Source organism: Macaca nemestrina, chromosome 3, assembly GCF_043159975.1.
Source record: "Macaca nemestrina isolate mMacNem1 chromosome 3, mMacNem.hap1, whole genome shotgun sequence".
Lineage (NCBI taxonomy): Eukaryota > Metazoa > Chordata > Mammalia > Primates > Cercopithecidae > Macaca > Macaca nemestrina.
The window spans coordinates 140,522,006-140,540,897 of record NC_092127.1 but is presented as its reverse complement, the minus strand read 5'-3'; the positions used below and the strand labels follow the sequence as shown (position 1 = coordinate 140,540,897).

Genomic DNA, 18,892 nt, shown 5'->3' with positions numbered 1-18,892 from the left:
GCTATAGTTTGCTTTTATGATGGCAAGTGACAAGAGTATTTTATATTTAATGTTAAGTACAGGGATTTTAGGGCATTTGTAATGTCTTTAAGAATGTGATAGCTAAATCAGTAGAGGATATAAGCCCACTCAGATGTGTAACTAGAAGCAATGTTGTTGAGTAGAGGAAAATAAAAGGGAATGAAGGAAAGAGGCAACTAGGATTGGTAGTTTCATTTATTATTATTATTATTGTTGTTGTTATTATTTTTTGAGACAGAGTCTCGCTTTGTTGCCCAGACTGGAGGGCAGTGGCACGATCTTGGCTCACTGCAGTCTCCACCTCCCAGGTTCAGGTGATTCTCCTGCCTCAGCCTCCTGAGTAGCTGGATTACAGGCACCCGCCACCACACCCGGCTGTTTTTTGTATTTTTAGTAGAGACGAGGTTTCACCGTGTTGGCCAGGCTGGTCTTAAACCAGAGGATCAGCCCACCTTGGCCTCCCGAAGTGCTGGGATTACAGGTGTGAGCCACCGCGCCTGGCCTCATTTATTATTAGACTCTTAGGGATGGCAAATTCTTTACATGAGGAAAATGATTTATAGGAAAGACTCAGTAAAACAAGCAGATTTTTGAAGCTTTCTATCTTTACATATAGAACGCCATCTCTCCATGACTCTGGTGATATTTTTCAGCAACCCCTGTGAACAGCCTCTCTCCTCATATTGTTTCTTTTTTAACAAAAATTTTTAGGCTCACACCTGTAATCACAGCACTTTAGGAGGCCAAGGTGAGCAGATCACTTGAGCTCAGGAGTTCAAGACCAGCCTGGGGAACATGGTGAAATCCTGCTTCTACAAAAAATACAAAAATTAGCCAGGCGTGGGGTGGTATGCACATGTGGTCCCAGCTACTTGGGAGGCTAAGGTGGGAGGATCACTTACGCCCAGGAGGTCAAGACTCCACTGAACCATGATCATACACCATTGCACTCCAGCCCAAGTGACACAGTAAGACCCTGTCTCAAAAACAATTTTTTAAAAAAATTTACTTTTATTTTCTTTAGCAATACAAACAGGGTCTCACTGTGTCACCAGGCTGGTCTTGAACTCTTGGACTTCAGCATGATCCTTCCACCTCAGCCTCCCAAAGTGCTGGGATTACAGGTGTGAGCCACTCTGCTTAGCGTTCTCATGTTATTTCCCTCCCTCCCTCCCTCCCTTCCTTCCTTCCTTCCTTCCTATCTACCCTCCCTTCCTTCCTTCCTTCGTTCCCTCCCTCTCTCCCTCCTTCCTTCCTTCCTTCCCTCCCTCCCTCCCTCCTTCCTTCCCTCCCTCCCTCCCTCCCTCCCTCCTTCCTTCCCTCCCTCCCTCCCTCCTTCCTTCCCTCCCTCCCTCCCTCCCTCCCTCCCTTCCGCTCTGTTGCCCCAGCTGGAGTGCAGTGGTGTGATGCCAGCTCACTGCACCCTCTGCCTCCTGGGTTCAAGTGATTCCCCTGTGTCAGCTTCCCCAGTAGCTGGAATTACAGGTGCCTGCCACCACGTCCAGCTAAGTCTTGCATTTTTAGTAGAGATGGGGTTTCACTATGTTGGTCAGGCTGGTCTTGAACTCCGGACTTCAGGTGATCCACTGTCCTTGGCCTCCCTAAGTGCTGGGATTACAGGCATGAGCCACCACGCCCGGCCATGTTATTTCTTATTTATGAGTCTTTGCTTATGCTTTTATTTTTGCTTTGTCTGTCCCTGCCATACCTACAACCCCTTTCCTTGAGGGAAATACTGATTCCTGTTCATTCTTTAAGATTCAGCTTAGTGTCACCTGCTCGTGGAAGTCTTGCATCATCTCTTCTACTTCAGCACTGTGACACTTTGAGACAAGTTTTCTTTTAATCCCGCTTGTTTTGTGCGTGTGCATGCAGACCAAATCTTCGTCAGCACTAGATATTGTCAGTTATTAAATTTAATCCTTCTAATGTGTAGTGATATCTCATTGTGGTTTTTAGTATTTCTCTGATGCCTAATGTTGTGCATCTTTTCATGTGCTTATTTGCTGTCCGTGTATCTTCTTTGAAGTATCTGTTCAAATATTTTGTTAATTTAAAAAATAAGATTGCTTTATTTATTTTGTTTTGAGCGTTCTTTATATATTCTGGAGTGTTTTTTTTTTCAGATACATGTTTTGCAGATATTTATTCTTAAACCCTGACATGTCTTTTCCTTCAGCTTTCAAAGAGCAGAAGTCTTAACTTTTCTTGAAAGTTAGTTTATCAGTATTTATTCTTTTATGGATCATACATTTTATGTTATGTCTAAGTAATCTTTGCCTAATTCAAGGTCACAAAGAGTTTTCTCTCATGTTTTCTTCTAATGTTTTATAGTTATTGGTTTTATATTTAAGCTCATGGTCCTTGTAAGTTTACTTTGTAATGCAAGGTATGGATTGATGTTTATTAATTTATTTTTCCATATGGATATACCATTGTTCTAGCACCATTTGTTGAAAAATCTGTGCTTTCTCTATGGTTATCTTTTTGTTGTAAATCTATTGATCATGTATATGGGTCTTTCTAGTTTCTCAGTTCTGTTCCATTGAACTGTGTATGTCTATTCTTTCATAAATACCAAACTCTCTGGATTACTGTAGTTTCAGTAAGTCTTGAAAAATCAGATACCATGCACATCTATGTTTATATCTTTTTCAGAAGTGTACTGGCTATTTTAGATTGTCTTTCCATATAAATTTTAGAAGTAACTTGATTTCTGCATGGGAAAATATACAGAAGAAGAAGTGAAAGATGACTTAAGCCAAGAATGATGAGAAGAAAGTTGATACCCATTAAAAAAAGAGGCAAATGTACATATCAGAGGGGATAGAAAACACAAACTAAATCAAAAAAGTGAAAAGAAGTTTGGGTGCAGTGGCTCATACCTGTAATTCCAGCACTTTGGGAGGCTGAGGTGGGCAGATCACTTGGGCCCAGTAGTTCAAGACCAGCCTGGGCAACATGGTGAAACCCATCTCTACAAAAAAATACGAAGATTAGCTAGATGGTGGTGGCGTGCACCTGTAGTCCTCAGTACTCAGGAGACTGGGGTGAGAGGATCACTTGAACCCAGGAGGTTGAGGCTGCAGTGAGCTGAGGTTGCACCACACTACACTCCAGCCTGGGTGATAAAGTGAGACCTAGTCTCAAAAAAAAAAAAAAAAAAAATTAGATTATATTCAGTATCTTTAGATGAGTGGGAGGCATTAAATGCAAGGCATTAAAGCATTGTAATTGTTAAGTTAGGTGGAGACTAAGACTTAATTTGGAATTCTGGGAGGAAAATCATAAGCTTAAATTGTCCATATTGATAATGAAATAAAATGAAACATGTCTATAGTAGCATTATTTTTGAAAATTTGAAGTGATTGATAGATTTATAACCCCAAGTCTGGTCTCTGTTTTTTTATTTTAGTATTTATTTATGTTTCATGTTGTTGCTGCTGCTGTTGTCTTGTATCTCAAATATGGGAGAAAGTTTCTAAATATGCAGAAAAGGAATTGTATTCTAATTCTTTCTCCTTTATTTCCTCCTGGTATTACTATAACTGACAAGTAGACTATGCCCTCATCGCTTTCCAGAGCCAGAAGCTTCCTGTAAGTTATCTCTGGATTGCCGTAAAGTTATCTTTGAATTACCTTTGGAAAGATGTATAACAACCAATAACATTTTCTCATATTCATCTAGGGGCTTTATTGCCACATATGCCTATGCATTTTATTTGCATAGATAACTAATGTTTGACTTGAGATATATTTAATAAATAGAGCCCCAAGAATAAACTGACTAGAAATAAGACATATTGAGTCCAAGTATTTCCTTGTTCCTTGGGTTGTCTAATTATTTGGTTTGCTAGCAAGTGTTGTAGAAAATAATAATATCACTGATTCAGGAAACCAGTTGCTATCATCTTAAGTTAAATGTACTAGTATGTGTTTAACCTGTTATCTTCAGTCACATTCCCCAATATTAGGCCATTTAAAACTTCCCATTCTTATCCTGGGAACTCTGTTCTCTCCACCTATTCTTGACCATGCCAGAGGTTATCAATTATTCATCACCCTCCTCCTTTGTGATAAGAATGTTTTATTTTCCCTTTAGTTGTTCTGCTTAGAGTAGTGACAATAGAGAACAATGCAGCTACCCGATGAGGGAGAAAAAGAAAGTAGTAACAAGAAATGCCAAATTCCTTGCAGAATTATTGAAAAGCAAAATACTGTATAGCTTTTCTTTTTCAAGTAGTGCTGTGGAAACAGTATATGCTCCATGAGGGTGAGGACAATGTACATCTTGTTCACTATTGAAGCACCCTAGTGCTTGGTACAGTAAATGTCAGTAGTGAGCAATAGGCATGCAGTAAATATTTCTTGAATAAATGTTAAACTGGTCAGAAACATTAGACCTCAAAAGTTTGAAGGTTATTTTTTTCAATAATGATGAGTGACTTTGCCATTATAAAACGTAAGTTTTTTTTTTAGAGTGGTTACAGAGCTGGAGATGTCATGAACACTTGGAATTAAGTCTTTTTTAAAACATGTTTGCATTATTTTATAATCTATGAACTTTAGTTGAATATATAATTAAAGAAAGACAAATGCCATCCACAGGCCCTTGGTATGGAAATGGAATGGGATTGCTAATTAAATTGTTCTTTATCCCAGGATGTCATTTAAGCTCTTGGGATTGCCATCAATCTTCAATTTTGTCAATATGATCTTACTATATGCAGTGTAGTTTGCTAGGGGCAGTTTTTGTAGTATCAGCTGCTTATCTCATTCAAGTGAAGTACAAATTTAGTATGACAGTTGTAATGATTAATAGTTGCGTATCGTTAAAAGTAAATATTATAGTTGGGTATAGTGGGGACACCAGTAGTCCTAGCTACTTGGAAGGCTGAGGCAGGAGGATTGCTTGACCCCAGGAGTTTGAGGTCAGGCTGGGCAACATAGGTAGACACTGTCTCTTAAAAAAAAAAAAAAGGCTAGGCCCTGTGGCTCATGCCTGTAATCCTGCTAGCACTGGGAGGCCAAGGCAGGAGGATCTCTTGAGGACAGGAGTTCAAGACCAGCTTGGGCAACATAGTGAAACCTCGTCTCTAATAAAAATAAAATAAAATTAGTTGGGTGTCATAACATGTGCCTGTAGTCCCAGCTACTGGGGAGACTGAGGAGGGAAGATCACTTGATCATAGGATTTCAAGCTTGCAATGAGCTATGATTGTACCACTGTCCTCCAGCCTAGGTGACGGAGTGAGACCCTGTCTAAAAACAACAACAACAACAACAAAGATATTGATAAGGAAATAGAAACTTAAAAAATGGCACAGTGCAAGAGTTATTTGCTTTGTTAAGCAAGATAAACACAGACACATTTTCTCAGGAAGGGAGCTTATAGTGGTTAAGACCAGATGGGAAGGATAGTTACTTATTAAGATGAGTATGTAGTAAATCACACACACAAAAAAACATGTTTTCCCGTCTGTAACTTTTGGGAATAAATGCCAATATAAGACAGATTTATCTGAGAATGTGTAAAATGGAATAAGTTACTGATATTTACTCTGAGCTGTAAATTAAGCCTCATATAGGCTTATTTTTGTGTTCTTTCAATTTTAGGAACTCTGCCAGCATCTGTATCTCTGCGTATGACTGATTTTGCAAACTATTGTTGAGATGATTAGTGATTTGTATTTTGGGTCAGATTTCATTGAGTTAGCAGTCTGATTCATTATGAAGCACTCCGGTGCTTGTAGGATTTTTAGTCTGAATCCTAAATGAAATAACACTAATTGTGCCAAACTATAAACTGAGATAAAATGACCTTACACTTAGGGTGGTAAGAGAGAAACTGTAATTTAACGCTATAGGACTTACATCTTTACATACACTATAGAGGCTTCTGTTTTTTTGTAAGCTACTCTAAATGACCAGTATTTACAGAAGCTTAGTTCTAGCTTTTACCAGTTTGCCTTGATTTGGCCAGCTTGTTTTTTTCAAGGAGAGTTATGCTGGTTTATTTTCCTAGTGCTACATATAAAACTTGAGATTTGGGGTAGTATATTTGGATGTATTTCATATGTATTTTTAAAATATACCTTTCATTGAAATAGCATGTTATGTAGATTTATTTGCAGTTTTGGAAACTCTAAATTTAAATTTTTCTGTGCAAAGCAGACCTAGCGTTACATATAATATTGCTTATAAATTTAAAAACTAAAATACAACCCCCCCTAAAATACATTAAACATTTTTTTATTTTTAATGTTTTTTTAAATTTTACTTTAAGTTCTGGGATACATGTATAGAACATGCAGGTTTGTTACATAGGTATGCATGTACCATGGTGGTTTGCTGTACCTATCAACCCCTCATCTAGGTTTTAACCCCTGCATCCATTAGGTATTTGTCCTAATGCTCTCCCTCCCCTTGCCACCCACCCCCCGACAGGCCCCTGTGTGTGATGTTCCCCTCCCTGTGCCCATGTGTTCTCATTGTTCACCTCCCACTTAGGAGTGAGAACATGCAGTGTTTGGTTTTCTGTTCCTGTGTTAGTTTGCTGGGAATGATGGCTTCCAGCTTCATCCATGTCCCTGCAAAGGACGTGAACTCACTCTTTTTTTAAGGCTGCATATTTTTTAATGTTTTTTAATGCTATGTTGCCCAGGCTAGAGTGCAGTGGCTATTCAGAGGTGTGGTTATAGTGCACAATGGCCTTGAACTCCTAGCTGCAAGCGATCCCTCCACCTCAGCCACCCAACTAGGTGGGACCGGAGGAGTGTACTGCTGTGCCCAGCTTTGAAATACATTTTCTATGAAGTCAGTATTTTACAGAGTTATCTGAAGTTTTTGTTTAATAGAACCAAAGACAAATTTATTAAAGTCTTCACTCTGTGGTAGTGTTTAATCAGCCTTTGGTGATGGAGATTAAAACTTTTTAATGTAAGGAGTATATAAGACGTAGGAGAAAATCAGGTTCCTTATCTAGGACTGATGGTTACTCTCAGAAATTTTACTCAGAGTCTCTGAGGCCTTTGTAGGAGACATGCTAAGAAATGAAGAAATAAAGAGTGAATGAATGGCAGACTCAAAAACAGCTTGTGTAGTATTTGGGGAACTAAGTGGAGTGTTTTACATAGTGTTGAAATGAAGTTAGATGGCGAAGTTGGAAAGGTGTTGCTAACAGGCTTTGTTATGTAATCGGGATTCCCAGTATAAATTTGGTTGATGTAATGGGAAGATCTTTTGAGAATCTATGTAAATTGTTGTAGAAATTAGAAACTCTTGGAAAAACTAATTAAAAAACCTGCCTCTTCATTAGTTTGAAATTAAAGATAAGAAATTAATTGCACTGCTGGCCGGGCGCGGTGGCTCAAGCCTGTAATCCCAGCACTTTGGGAGGCCGAGATGGGTGGATCACAAGGTCAGGAGATCGAGACCATCCTGGCTAACCCGGTGAAACCCCGTCTCTACTAAAAAATACAAAAAACTAGCCGGGCGAGGTGGCGGGTGCCTGTAATCCCAGCTACTTGGAGGCTGAGGCAGGAGAATGACGTAAACCCGGGAGGCGGAGCTTGCAGTGAGCTGAGATCCGGCCACTGCACTCCAGCCTGGGCGACAGAGCAAGACTCTGTCTCAAAAAAAAAAAAAAAAAAAGAAAGAAATTAATTGCAGTACGTTTTCCCAAATAAAACATTTCTCTTTCTTGGATGAAAAATGTTAATCACTCAGTATTTAAGTCTTGCACTGAGCTGTATATGAGACTATTTGAAGCCACATGATCAGTGTCACATTTAGAGATTGAAGTTACATTTGAATAATTTATTTCATAATTTGAAGATATTTTGAAATAGATTTTTGTGGTATGCCTACAAGGTGGAAAGTTGATGCCGAGACCTGCGAGGGGAAAATAAAGCTGAACGGAAGGATTTAATAATGTTAATTTCCTGAAATTGAGTTCTCTGTTATTGATTGATTGATACAGGATTTCACTCTGTTGCCCAGGCTGTAGTGCAGTGGGGTAGTCTTGGCTCACTGCAGCCTGCGACACCCAGGTTTAAGTGATTCCTATGCCTCAGCCTCCCATGTAGTTGTGATTTACAGACATGGGCCACCACACCCGGCTAATTTTTGTAGTTTTAGTAGAAACAGGGTTTCACCATTTTGGCTAGGGTGGTCTGAAACTCCTGACCTCGCTACTGACCTCAAGTGATCCGCGTGGCCACCTTGGCCTTCCAAAGTGCTGGAATTACCAGCGGGAGCCACCTTGCCAGGCCAAGTTGCCTGTTTTTAATAGCACAATGAAAACCTGATTTTGGGGGCAATCGTGACCAGAACTATACTAAATTATTTAGTAAACTCAAATGAGAAATGTTTTAGCTTCAGTCATTTTTATTGACGTCCTAATCAAATCCAAAAGAGACCTCTGACCCCTAATATGACAGTATTGATCTTACTTTGGTTTTTACATATTATAGATACTGGTAAACATTTTATAGTGCTTTTTTTTTTTTTTTTAAGGAAGAGATTTTGTAATTTTAATGGACTTACAAAGATTGAAACATGCAGAATTAAAAAACAGAAATGTAGTTCCATATAGTATCTGTTTTAGAGATTAGAATTGGAGCACCAGAAAAGATGGTAATTATTAATCTTCTATCTAGATTTTAAAAATATCTGGGAAAATTGAACATGTGGATGAATTACCATTTCTTTGTATCAATTTTTAGAAAAGCATTGGGTGTTAATTGGCTGTGAGATGAGTACGGAGGGAGGAAGGCGGCAGATTTTAGGATTATAAAGCATATGATCATTGATCATTCCACAAATACATGTTAAGTGCTTCCTATGTGGCGGGAACTGTATAGAGATATAAAAAGGATATGTCTCCACACAGAAACATAGTCCCCTTAAGGAACATCGCATCTAGTGGGAGCTGTGATTAAAACAGATTAAATTGCCTTCTAATCCTATGCCCTGTGTTTTATAAAAATGATCTAAAATTGGGCCAGGTGTGGTGGCTCACACCTGTAATCCCAGCACTTTGGGAGGCCAAGGTGGGTGGATCACGAGGTCAGGAGTTCGAGAGCAGTTTGACCGACATGGTGAAATCCCCATCTCTATTAAAAATACAAAAATTAGCTAGGCGTGGTGACACACGCCTGTAACCCCAGCTACTCAGGAGGCTGAGGCAGGAGAATCGCGTGAACCTGGGAGGCGGAGTTTGCAGTGAGTCGAGATCGCGCCATTGCACTCCAGCCTGGGCGACATAGCAAAACTCAGTCTCCCAAAAAAAAAAAAAAAAAAAAATCTAAAATTAGTGAAACCTATATGTTTTTGCAAATTTAGGGTGTTTTACCCATTTTCATTGTAGGTAATGGATTACGTAGTGCGTCTTTGGATCTAGAACTGTTTGATTTGGCTTTGCTTAATCTTGTATTTTTTTGTAGACTCTTACATTATTACACAAAAGTACCCAAAGAGACACATGTGCCTTATGGTGTACAGCAGAAATTCTGAAAACCTTGTTACCTAAAAACTTTATTTTCAGAAGTATTATATATAGGCTGAATATGGTAGAAATCAAATTTCTTCTCCTGCAGAAAATGATCATATTCTTTGTGCTATATGAAGTTCTGAGACATTTATGGAAAATAAAATACAGCTTAGCATCGCCCAAATTGTATGATAAGATTAGAGTTGAAGAGCTTAACCTGGAAAGTTGGAAACTAATTACTGTTAACATATGAACAGATACGGAAAACTTTCTCTCTGCTCCTTTAAGTAAGTGGAAAGGAATGACTATTTTCCCTTTAGAAATGTGAGAGAAAATGATAATATGGGAAACTTTGATTGCATTCTTATAAACTAGCGTTTTGATTTCTTGTTACATGATAGAATATCTCTTTTTTCTTTAATCTCTATATGTAACAAATTTCATTAATCTCTACATGTAACAAATTTCAGATGACCTGAAAGCAACTCTTCAATTTGGGATATAAGGTCTAAACTTTACTTGCAAACAGTTCCAGATTCAGATGCTTGGTTTTGGGGTGTATGTATATATGTTAAAATATGAGCAAAGAACCCAATATAAATACTATGTGGCAATTTATTGAAAGCATGCAGGAGTTTAATTTAGGCTCAGGACGTTGTGTCATTTGCTATTCTTGTTAGATATGAACTGGATTTTATTTTCTGCCTACTACCAAGCAGTACTTCTTATGTTGAATAAGGTTACTTTTAGAGCCATTTGTCATCTGCTTCATACATAGCACATTTGATGAGTTTTTTGTCTATCTGGTCATCATTGATAATTGTTCAGTGATTATTTTGGCAGTTACAGCAGGAAGATGGCACAGTATAGTCCTGTGCTGCATAACAATGTTTGAATTGCCTAATAATGCATTTCTCAGAACGTATCTTTGTTAAACGACACATGAGTATACTAGTTTTGATTAGGGTGACCATGTAACTCATCCAAATTGGACTCTTTTGAGCATGAAAAGGGATGATAATAATAATTGCTTCAGAACAACAGATATAAACCAAGACTGACCCAGGCAAACTAAGATATGTACTCATACTAATTATAATTAGGACACTTTTGATTAGTAGTAACAGGAAACACAATTCAAACTAGCTTAAACAGTAAGGGAACTATATTGGCTTGTGTATCAGAAAAGGCCAGCATTTGGGTGTGCTACAGGTGTGATTCAGTGAGGACTCTGCCTTTGTTTTTCTGTTTTCCAGACTCTGCCTTCCATGGCTGACTTTCCTTATTGTTGTTGCATGGCTGCCAACAGCAATTTGGGCTGTATTCTTCTTTGTTTATGACCAGCAGGAGAGAGAAGCCTGCTTTTCCTATAAATATAGAAAGAGTTCTGCGGTTTTGTGATTATTAGATACTCCTGAACTAAATCTCTGTGGCAAGGGGAATGTCATGTGCTGATTGTCTTAGGCATGGGATATCTGAATATCACTGAGGAAAGGAGAATAGAATTACTGATTCTATTAGACTAGTCAGAGTCCATTCTGGAAACGACTACTTGGGAAAGCAGTACAGCTAAATGAAGGGAAGGGGTTAGGAAGCAACCATGATGTTCATTGCAAAGTCCAGTGCTGTTGCTTATTTGCATTTTCCCTGAGGCATCTGATAATAAGTTCCTGCAAGATCCTAGCATACTGCATATAATGTGTGTGTTTTCTTTTTCTGCAAGTGAGAATTTGTGGTATAAAATGACTTACTAGACTGGTAATGGGGAGAGAAAAGGAGTTTACCCTATCTTATTTTCTCTTTTTTTAAAGCAAGACTATAATAATTGTTGATCTCCTTTTTTTTTTCTTTTTTTAAACAGACTAATAGGGATGCCAAAGGAAAAATATGATCCTCCAGATCCTCGCAGAATTTATACCATCATGTCAGCAGAGGAGGTAGCCAATGGGAAAAAATCTCACTGGGCAGAATTAGAAATCTCGGGTGAGTGGAATCTGAAGCATTTAATCTGGCATGTAATAGTGGTAATAAAAAAGTTGAGTATTGCTATATTTTTTGTTGTACATTTTTAATTAGACAGACTAGTTGAAAAGCTACAAGATGTTGAGATACTGGTGTTTAATATATCTGTTTTATATGTGACTGAATATCTTTGTTTCCATTCTTTGAGATTACATTGAGCAGGCATCTGGAATTGAGGATATTGGGAGTTTAGTTTCTAAGTAAAACCAGGTTCTTTGATATAATAGATTTCATTTAGGCTATTTCAGAGTAATTATTTTTGCAAATTGAAATCTTTGCCATCCTCCTATCTCAGTGTCGGCAAAGGAGAAAACCTGGAAGCTATCTATTTATTCTAATAAATTATAATAACTATGTTACAGGACCTTACTACCTGTTTGGGATTGGGTAAAATAAAATGTGATTCCTAAAAACTCATAATTCCAGTCTAATAATGAGAAAAACATCAGACAAACTCAAGCTAAAGGACCTTGTGCAAAATACCTAGCTTGATTAATACTCAAAATTGTCATTGTCGTGTAAAACAAGTAAAGGCTGAAACTGTCATAGACCAGAGGAGACTAAGGAGATGTAACTAAATGCAAAATGGTAGCCTGCATTGAATCTGGAATAAAAAGGTATAAAAACTGGTGAAATCCAAATAAGGTCTAGAGTTTAGTTAGTAGTAATGCACCAGTGTTGGTTTCCTAGTTTCGACAAATGTACCATGGTGATGATGCAGATTCTAATGTTAGGGAAGCTGAAGGAGGGATATATAGGAACTCTCTGTGTTATCTTGGTAACTTTTCTGTGAATCTAAAATTACTACAAAATTTAAAGTTTATTAAAAATATAAGTATTATTTTTCTTTTATGAATTGGTATAATACAGATTATATATAAAATGCCATTTTTTCCCCAATAGGCATTCATTTGGAAGAGTTAAACCCTACATTGTAATGTCAATAGCGAGAATTACTTGCACATTTAGCTAAAAGGTAACTGGGTGGATGGATGATTGGTAGTCAGAAGAATGAATATGAGCCGATCTTACTAAGTTAATCTAGGGTTTCTTAACCTTGGCACTACTGACACTGAGCTGAATAATAGTGGAGGGCTGTTGTGTGCATTGTAGGATACTTAGTAGCATTCCTGGCTTCTACTCACTAGATAGCAGTAGTACCCCTTCAGTTGTGGCAACCAAAAATGTCTCCAGGCATTCCAAATCCTTTGAGGAAACCAAATTGCCTCTGATTGAGAACTACTCAGTTAAACTCCAAGGGTTTCCACATTTTGCCACTTCTCATTTAATACATGGAAGGTTCATGAGAAAGAGTGGTTGTCATGTGAAAGTGGCATGAACGTAAAGGAGGGCCAGGCGTGTTTGGAAGCAATCAAATGCATTAAATGAAAAACTAAAATGTCAGAGATACAATATCCATGTGTATTTGCAGCCTCTCTTACCACTTTTTAGTCCTTGTAGTTTAGGTGTCATCTTGGGCCTGGGGTTTTACACTTCAGTATTTTGCCTTTTAGGTAGAGTGCGGAGCCTAAGTACATCACTTTGGTCATTGACACACTTGACAGCGCTGCACCTAAATGACAATTACCTTAGTCGCATTCCACCTGATATTGCCAAGCTTCATAATCTGGTTTACCTGGATCTGTCATCCAATAAACTCAGAAGTTTACCAGCAGAACTAGGAAACATGGTGTCTCTCAGGTGAGGAAGTAATACAGACGTGACTCATTATATAAAATTCTAAATTTAAGAAAATTAGGGATGTTACTCAATTATAGTAGGATTTTGGTGTGTTGTAACTATCAAATTATATAAACTGTCTAAGCATAGTGCTTGAGTTGACCTCCGTTATTCATTTCTTTTCCTTTCTTTAAATTTGGAGGGTCCTGAATTAGAGTGTGCTTGTATTACCAGTTTCCTTGACAAACTTGAGGTGGGGTAAGGCTAAAATAGTAAGTCTCATTATCCAATGTGATAAGACTGATCAGAAATACTTGAAAAATGAAGTTTTGCTGATGAATACAACTGATAAGAACATAGCTCTATTATTTGAGTCAAAGTATATTTATATTTCATAATACAACTCCTTAAGGAAACCTTAAAACCTGATGAAATGGATTTATTTCTAATTTTTAGGGATTCTTTAAAAATTCCCTAAAGAAATCCTAAAAAAACTTTGTAGGAAATCTTAAGATCTTATCTAAATGTTTCCAGTGATTATCTGTTGAGTAATAATTTTTAAAAATTGCCGTCACATGTTTAAACTTAAACATTGTTTTAAAATCTTGTTCTTCACTTTCCTTTACTTGCTTTTTTTACTTTTGGTCATCCACTAATGAGGGTGCTATTTTTTTCCTATAGTCTGCTCAAAATTTCACAGTCATAAAGTTAGATCTTACTTATGCTATCCTATTCTTGTCTGTACTATCTATGCTTTATTTTAATATTTATGTTTCATGTCAGTAATTGTCGATCATAGTATTTTTTTCATCTTTTCACATTTTCTTTTGTCTTCTTTAATATACTTCACCTGTTTCTTATTAATCTTTTTATTAATTTTTTGGTTTGTTTTCTTAGTATTTTGATATGATTAGTATTCAGTTACTTAAGGTATAGGTGATTGGCTACTAATTACAGTTTATTCCTGAAGTTTGTGTAAAAATTTGTACTTTTTTCTATTGATTAGATGGGGTTCAAGGATATCTGTTGGTTAGATACTAAGGATATCTGTCACATTTGCATTTGACAGGCATTTTTGGTGAGAAAAAAGGGGGTAGATTTAGCCTGAGAATGATATGCAGTTCCTACACCTCCAACTTTAATGTGAGCTAGAGAATGAGTAAATCATAGAAATAGAAACATTGTTAATAGTAGTGGCAATTACACATTTCATAGTACTTTTATATTGTACAGTGTTTTTGGATGAGCACATAGAGATGTGCCTTGAATATAAACAATCACTTATAGTATGTTAGAAGGAGCGTTAATGGCAAATACAGATGTTAATAAAACTTAGTATATTAAACTAAATTTTTTTTTTTTTTTTTTAAACAGGGAATTGCTTTTAAATAACAATCTGTTACGGGTTTTGCCTTATGAACTTGGTCGGCTCTTCCAGCTACAAACTCTAGGTTTGAAAGGTAAGTGACTTTTAAACAGTTTTCAGGTATTCTGATCCTTTGAAAGAGCATTTTGGTCTTTAAAAAGGTTAAGTTTTAGTATGATTTTGAGAATGTGACTACGTGTATTTTCTCTTGAAAGAAAAGTAGTTCTTTATGTATCAAATTGAACTTGAAGATTTCAATATGTGCCATCATTTTAACAAACTTGTAAGGGGAAAATTTTTTGGTTTTTATATCTTACCTTTAATTTTCTGTAAAACTGAAATTTCTTAGAAGAGATAATTTAAATTAACACTTAAAAAAAAAAGTGAATACTAGGCCGGGTGTGATGGCTCACGCCTGTAATCCCAACACTTTGGGAGGCCGAGGCGGGCGGATCATCTGAGGTCGGGAATTTGAGACCAGCCTGACCAACATGGAGAAACCTACTAAAGTCTCTACTAAAAATACAAAATTAGCCGGGTGTAGTGGTGCATGCCTGTAATCCCAGCTACTTGGGAGTCAGGAAAATCACTTGAACCCAGGAGGCGGAGGTTGCGGGGAGCCAAGATCGCGCCATTGCGTTCCAGCCTGGGCAACAAGAGCAAAACTTTGTCTCCAAAAAAAAAAAAAAAAAAAAAGGGATTACTTTACATAATAATAGTCTAAACCTCAGCCAGAATGCCTCATGTTTAGCTTTTGACTAAATAAAATAGCATTGATGTGATTATAGGAGAGAAAACGTTATAATAGTAAAATTAGCTATACCTGTTAAGTAACGTGTGTTAGTCCAAAATACATACTTCTCTGACTATCTTTCTCATTCAATTTGGGATGAAAGGCACACTCAATTCATAGAAACATTGAAATTTGTATAGTTTTCTCTTATGGCATAGCATATGAGAGTTTATGAATTAATAGGACCAAGTACGAATATTCTGTATTTAACATTTTCTTCTGTGCTCATGAGGAATAAACATTAGTCAAAGCCTTGTAAAGTATACACTTTCATAGATTTTATTTTCCTTCTTAAAAGACTATTTTAGTTTCCATGATAATGTTCTGCCTGCATTTGCTTATGTCATATAATGGATCATTAAGAATGAAGTTTGAATAAGAATAGAAAGAATGATGATATTATTGGTTGAAATAACATATGACAATTAGGTTTCCTTATTCAGTTTCATAAATTAGACAATTATATGAATGGTTTGAATCTTGTGTTTATAGTTTCTCTGTAAGATTTTATTGATTTTTTAAAATCACCTATAAAGTAGAGAGGGAGAATACTTATATCTAAAATATTTTCCTGAGGATTGAGGATTAACCCAAGGCATTTGAAATTGTACTGTTGAGACATTTCGCCTCATTTTCTTTATGCTCAATCTCATTATATAGTTGAGATAGCCATTCAGCTGGAGTTGGAGTAGGGGCAAGTCTATTCCTCACTAGTAGCTATTTTCTTCTTCCTGATATTGATAGAAAGCATATCAATGACAAATGAATAATTTACTTTTTTTTTTTTGAGATGGAGTTTCGCTTTGTTGCTCAGGTTGGAGTGCAATGGCACGATCTCGGCTCACCGCAACCTCCACCTCCCCGCAACCTCTGTCTCCCACGTTCAAATGATTCTCCTGCCCCAGCCTCCCAAGTAACTGGGATTACAGGCATGCGCCACCATGCCCGGCTAATTTTTTGTGTTTTTTAGTAGAGACGGGGCTTTCTCCATGTTGGTCAGGCTGATCTCCAACTCCCGACCTCAGGTGGTCCGCCCACCTCGGTCTCCCAAAGTGCTGGGATTACAGGCGTGAGCCACCACGCCAGGCAAGTAATTTGCTGTTGAATCCAGTGGACTTACCCTTTGTATTAGAAACATTCCTGAAAAAGCAACTGTTAGTATTTCTTACTCTTTCATAACTCTGTTTCATATTATCTCAAGTACAAGCATGTTTCCAGAAAATTTGTACTAAGTATCAACTGAATGAGTAATTTTGAATATTATCTTCTTAGTCCTTCATTCAGTTTTTCTGGTTAAAATGATAGTTTTCCAAACAATTGTCTTTGACTGGCCTTCGATTCTAGGGGCCTTTTGTCTACTGATTTACATTCTTTGAAATCTATCAAGTCAGACACCAGCTCTGCTTCACCAACTGTAACTTAGCTTTGTTTATGCCTGTGGATAAATTCTTTTTTATTAAATTTCAATTTGTTATATGGTAAGTACCTATACATAGCACTTTTCTAAACTTCTTTGAGAGTCTATTTAGTTTTTTGTCAGTGCCACTTTCCAAGATGATCCAGAAAACCAGATCTCTTCCTTTTAAAAAGTTTAAGATGGTAATAGCAAGAGTAGCTTTTGAAGTAATTGAAGGGATACAGTGTTGCTAATGAATGGTAGTTTTATATTCTTAGGAAGGTAAAATTTGAAATAATTTCAAAGTCAGACTTACCATATTATGGCACTTTATGTCAAAAAAAAAATGGAATGGAACATTTGAAATAGCACTGTGATATGGTTAAAAGAAACAATGAGAATGAACTGTTTCTGAGACATTTTGTCTTGAAACTGGAAGATTTTTTTTTCTCTATTTCCTTTTCTTCCTTTGAAACTCAGATACTGAAATTTTAGTAATGATTTGGGTCATGCTGGCTCAACAAGCTAATTTTTAGAAATTTTATTTTGAGATTTGAGGAGAGTGTGGAGAGTAGGTTATTTGAGGAATTAGGATAAGAAGGCCAATTTTAAAACTATAGACACAGACATGGCCAATCTAGTAAGTTGGAAGTGTTCTGTGAAGTCACTTAGAAAAATAAAAATGTATTAATTTTATGAAGAAAAGGCATAAGTAAAAGCAATTCTCATACAGTTATTGTAAAAGAATTTAGAATTCATGTCCTAAGGTGTAAGGCAATACTTTATCCTACATGTGGGCCAACAAGTTGTCCTTGAGCAATAAAAATTGATGTCCCAGGTCATAAAAATATGTAGGACCTCACTAATTTTGAAAATTTCTAGCTTTCTTCCAAGAATTATTTGGTCCATTTATGGACCATGTCAGTGGAAGACTTACTTTGTAAATCTGTTTTATTCTTGAAGTATAATATAAAAGAGTAATTAACATACATTTTAAAGAAAATAATTAAATGAATAGCTGTTCTCCTATTAGCCAATATTTTAAATACCTTTTTAAAAAAAATGCACTGGGAAAATATAATTGTCATTCATATAGGAGACAAAATACTTATTTTTGTGTTGTATGTGAGCTTCTAAAAATCAATAAGAAAAAGAACAGTCTAGTAGAGAACATATTAATAGTTCATACCAGATGATATACAAAGAGGTCTAAAATTGGACCTGATCAGCCTTACGCATAATAATAGTACAAATTGTAATTATATTCAATTATCATTTTTCACCTATCAGATTGGGAGAATTCGAAAAATTTGACAAAATAGCCCTGTTGGTGAGATTATGGGGAAATAGCCACAATCATACCTTGTCATTATAGATACCCTATACCTTTTATGTTTCCTGCGTTTTCTTTCACGATTACGTCTTTCTCCCAGATGTTACTACTATCCTGAATTTAGGTATTGGGGTTGTGTATGCATCGGTTAAAGGTGTGTTAACCTTTTTATGAATGGAATCCTACTGAATGTAATTTTCCATGACTTGTTTTGTTTTTTGTTTTGTTTTTTTTTTTTGAGATGGAGTCTCACTCTGTTGCCCAGGCTAGAGTGCAGTGGTGTGACCTCGGCTCACTACAAGCTCCGCCTCCCGGTTTCACACCGTTCTCCTGCCTCAGCCTCCTGAGTAGCTGAGACAACAGGCACCTGTCACCACACCCGGCTAATTTTTTTGTATTTTTAGTAGAGAGGGAGTTTCACCATGTTAACCAGGATGGTCTCGATCTCCTGACCTCATGATCCACCTGTCTCAGCCTCCCAAAGTGCTGGGATTACAGGCGTGAGCCACCGCACCCGGCCTATGACTTGGTTTTTATTCAGCATTATGTTTTTATGATTCAGCCATGTTGATGCGTACATCTAATGACAATTCATTGTTTTACTGCTGTATTGTATTCTGATATGTGAATATACTATAATTCATTCATTCTGCTGTAGATATTTAGGTTGCTTCCATTTTTCTTTTTGGCTACTATAAGCAGTACAGCCATGAACATTCTCATACATGTCTTCTGATATACTTCATAGGAGTGGAATTGGGATGTAGAGGTCTGTACATCCTTAGGTT

At 36.9% G+C, this 18,892-nt stretch overlaps 1 protein-coding gene across 9 annotated transcripts in view; it reads left to right on the top strand.

Annotated features, from left to right (window-relative positions):
• LOC105477242 (CCR4-NOT transcription complex subunit 6 like) overlaps positions 1 to 18,892 on the top strand; it is a 103,062-nt gene that overhangs the window by 32,794 nt on the left and 51,376 nt on the right. For 8 of the 9 annotated variants that reach the window (XM_011733649.3, XM_071093537.1, XM_071093536.1 and 5 more), the window contains exons 2-4: positions 11,376 to 11,497; positions 13,051 to 13,237; positions 14,591 to 14,676. In XM_011733649.3, coding sequence (XP_011731951.1) covers positions 11,386 to 11,497; positions 13,051 to 13,237; positions 14,591 to 14,676 — 385 coding nt within the window. In that variant the 5' untranslated portion in view covers positions 11,376 to 11,385. Of the gene's footprint in view, positions 1 to 11,375; positions 11,498 to 13,050; positions 13,238 to 14,590; positions 14,677 to 18,892 lie in introns of those variants that run through there. The other variant, XM_071093539.1, reaches the window with a different exon arrangement.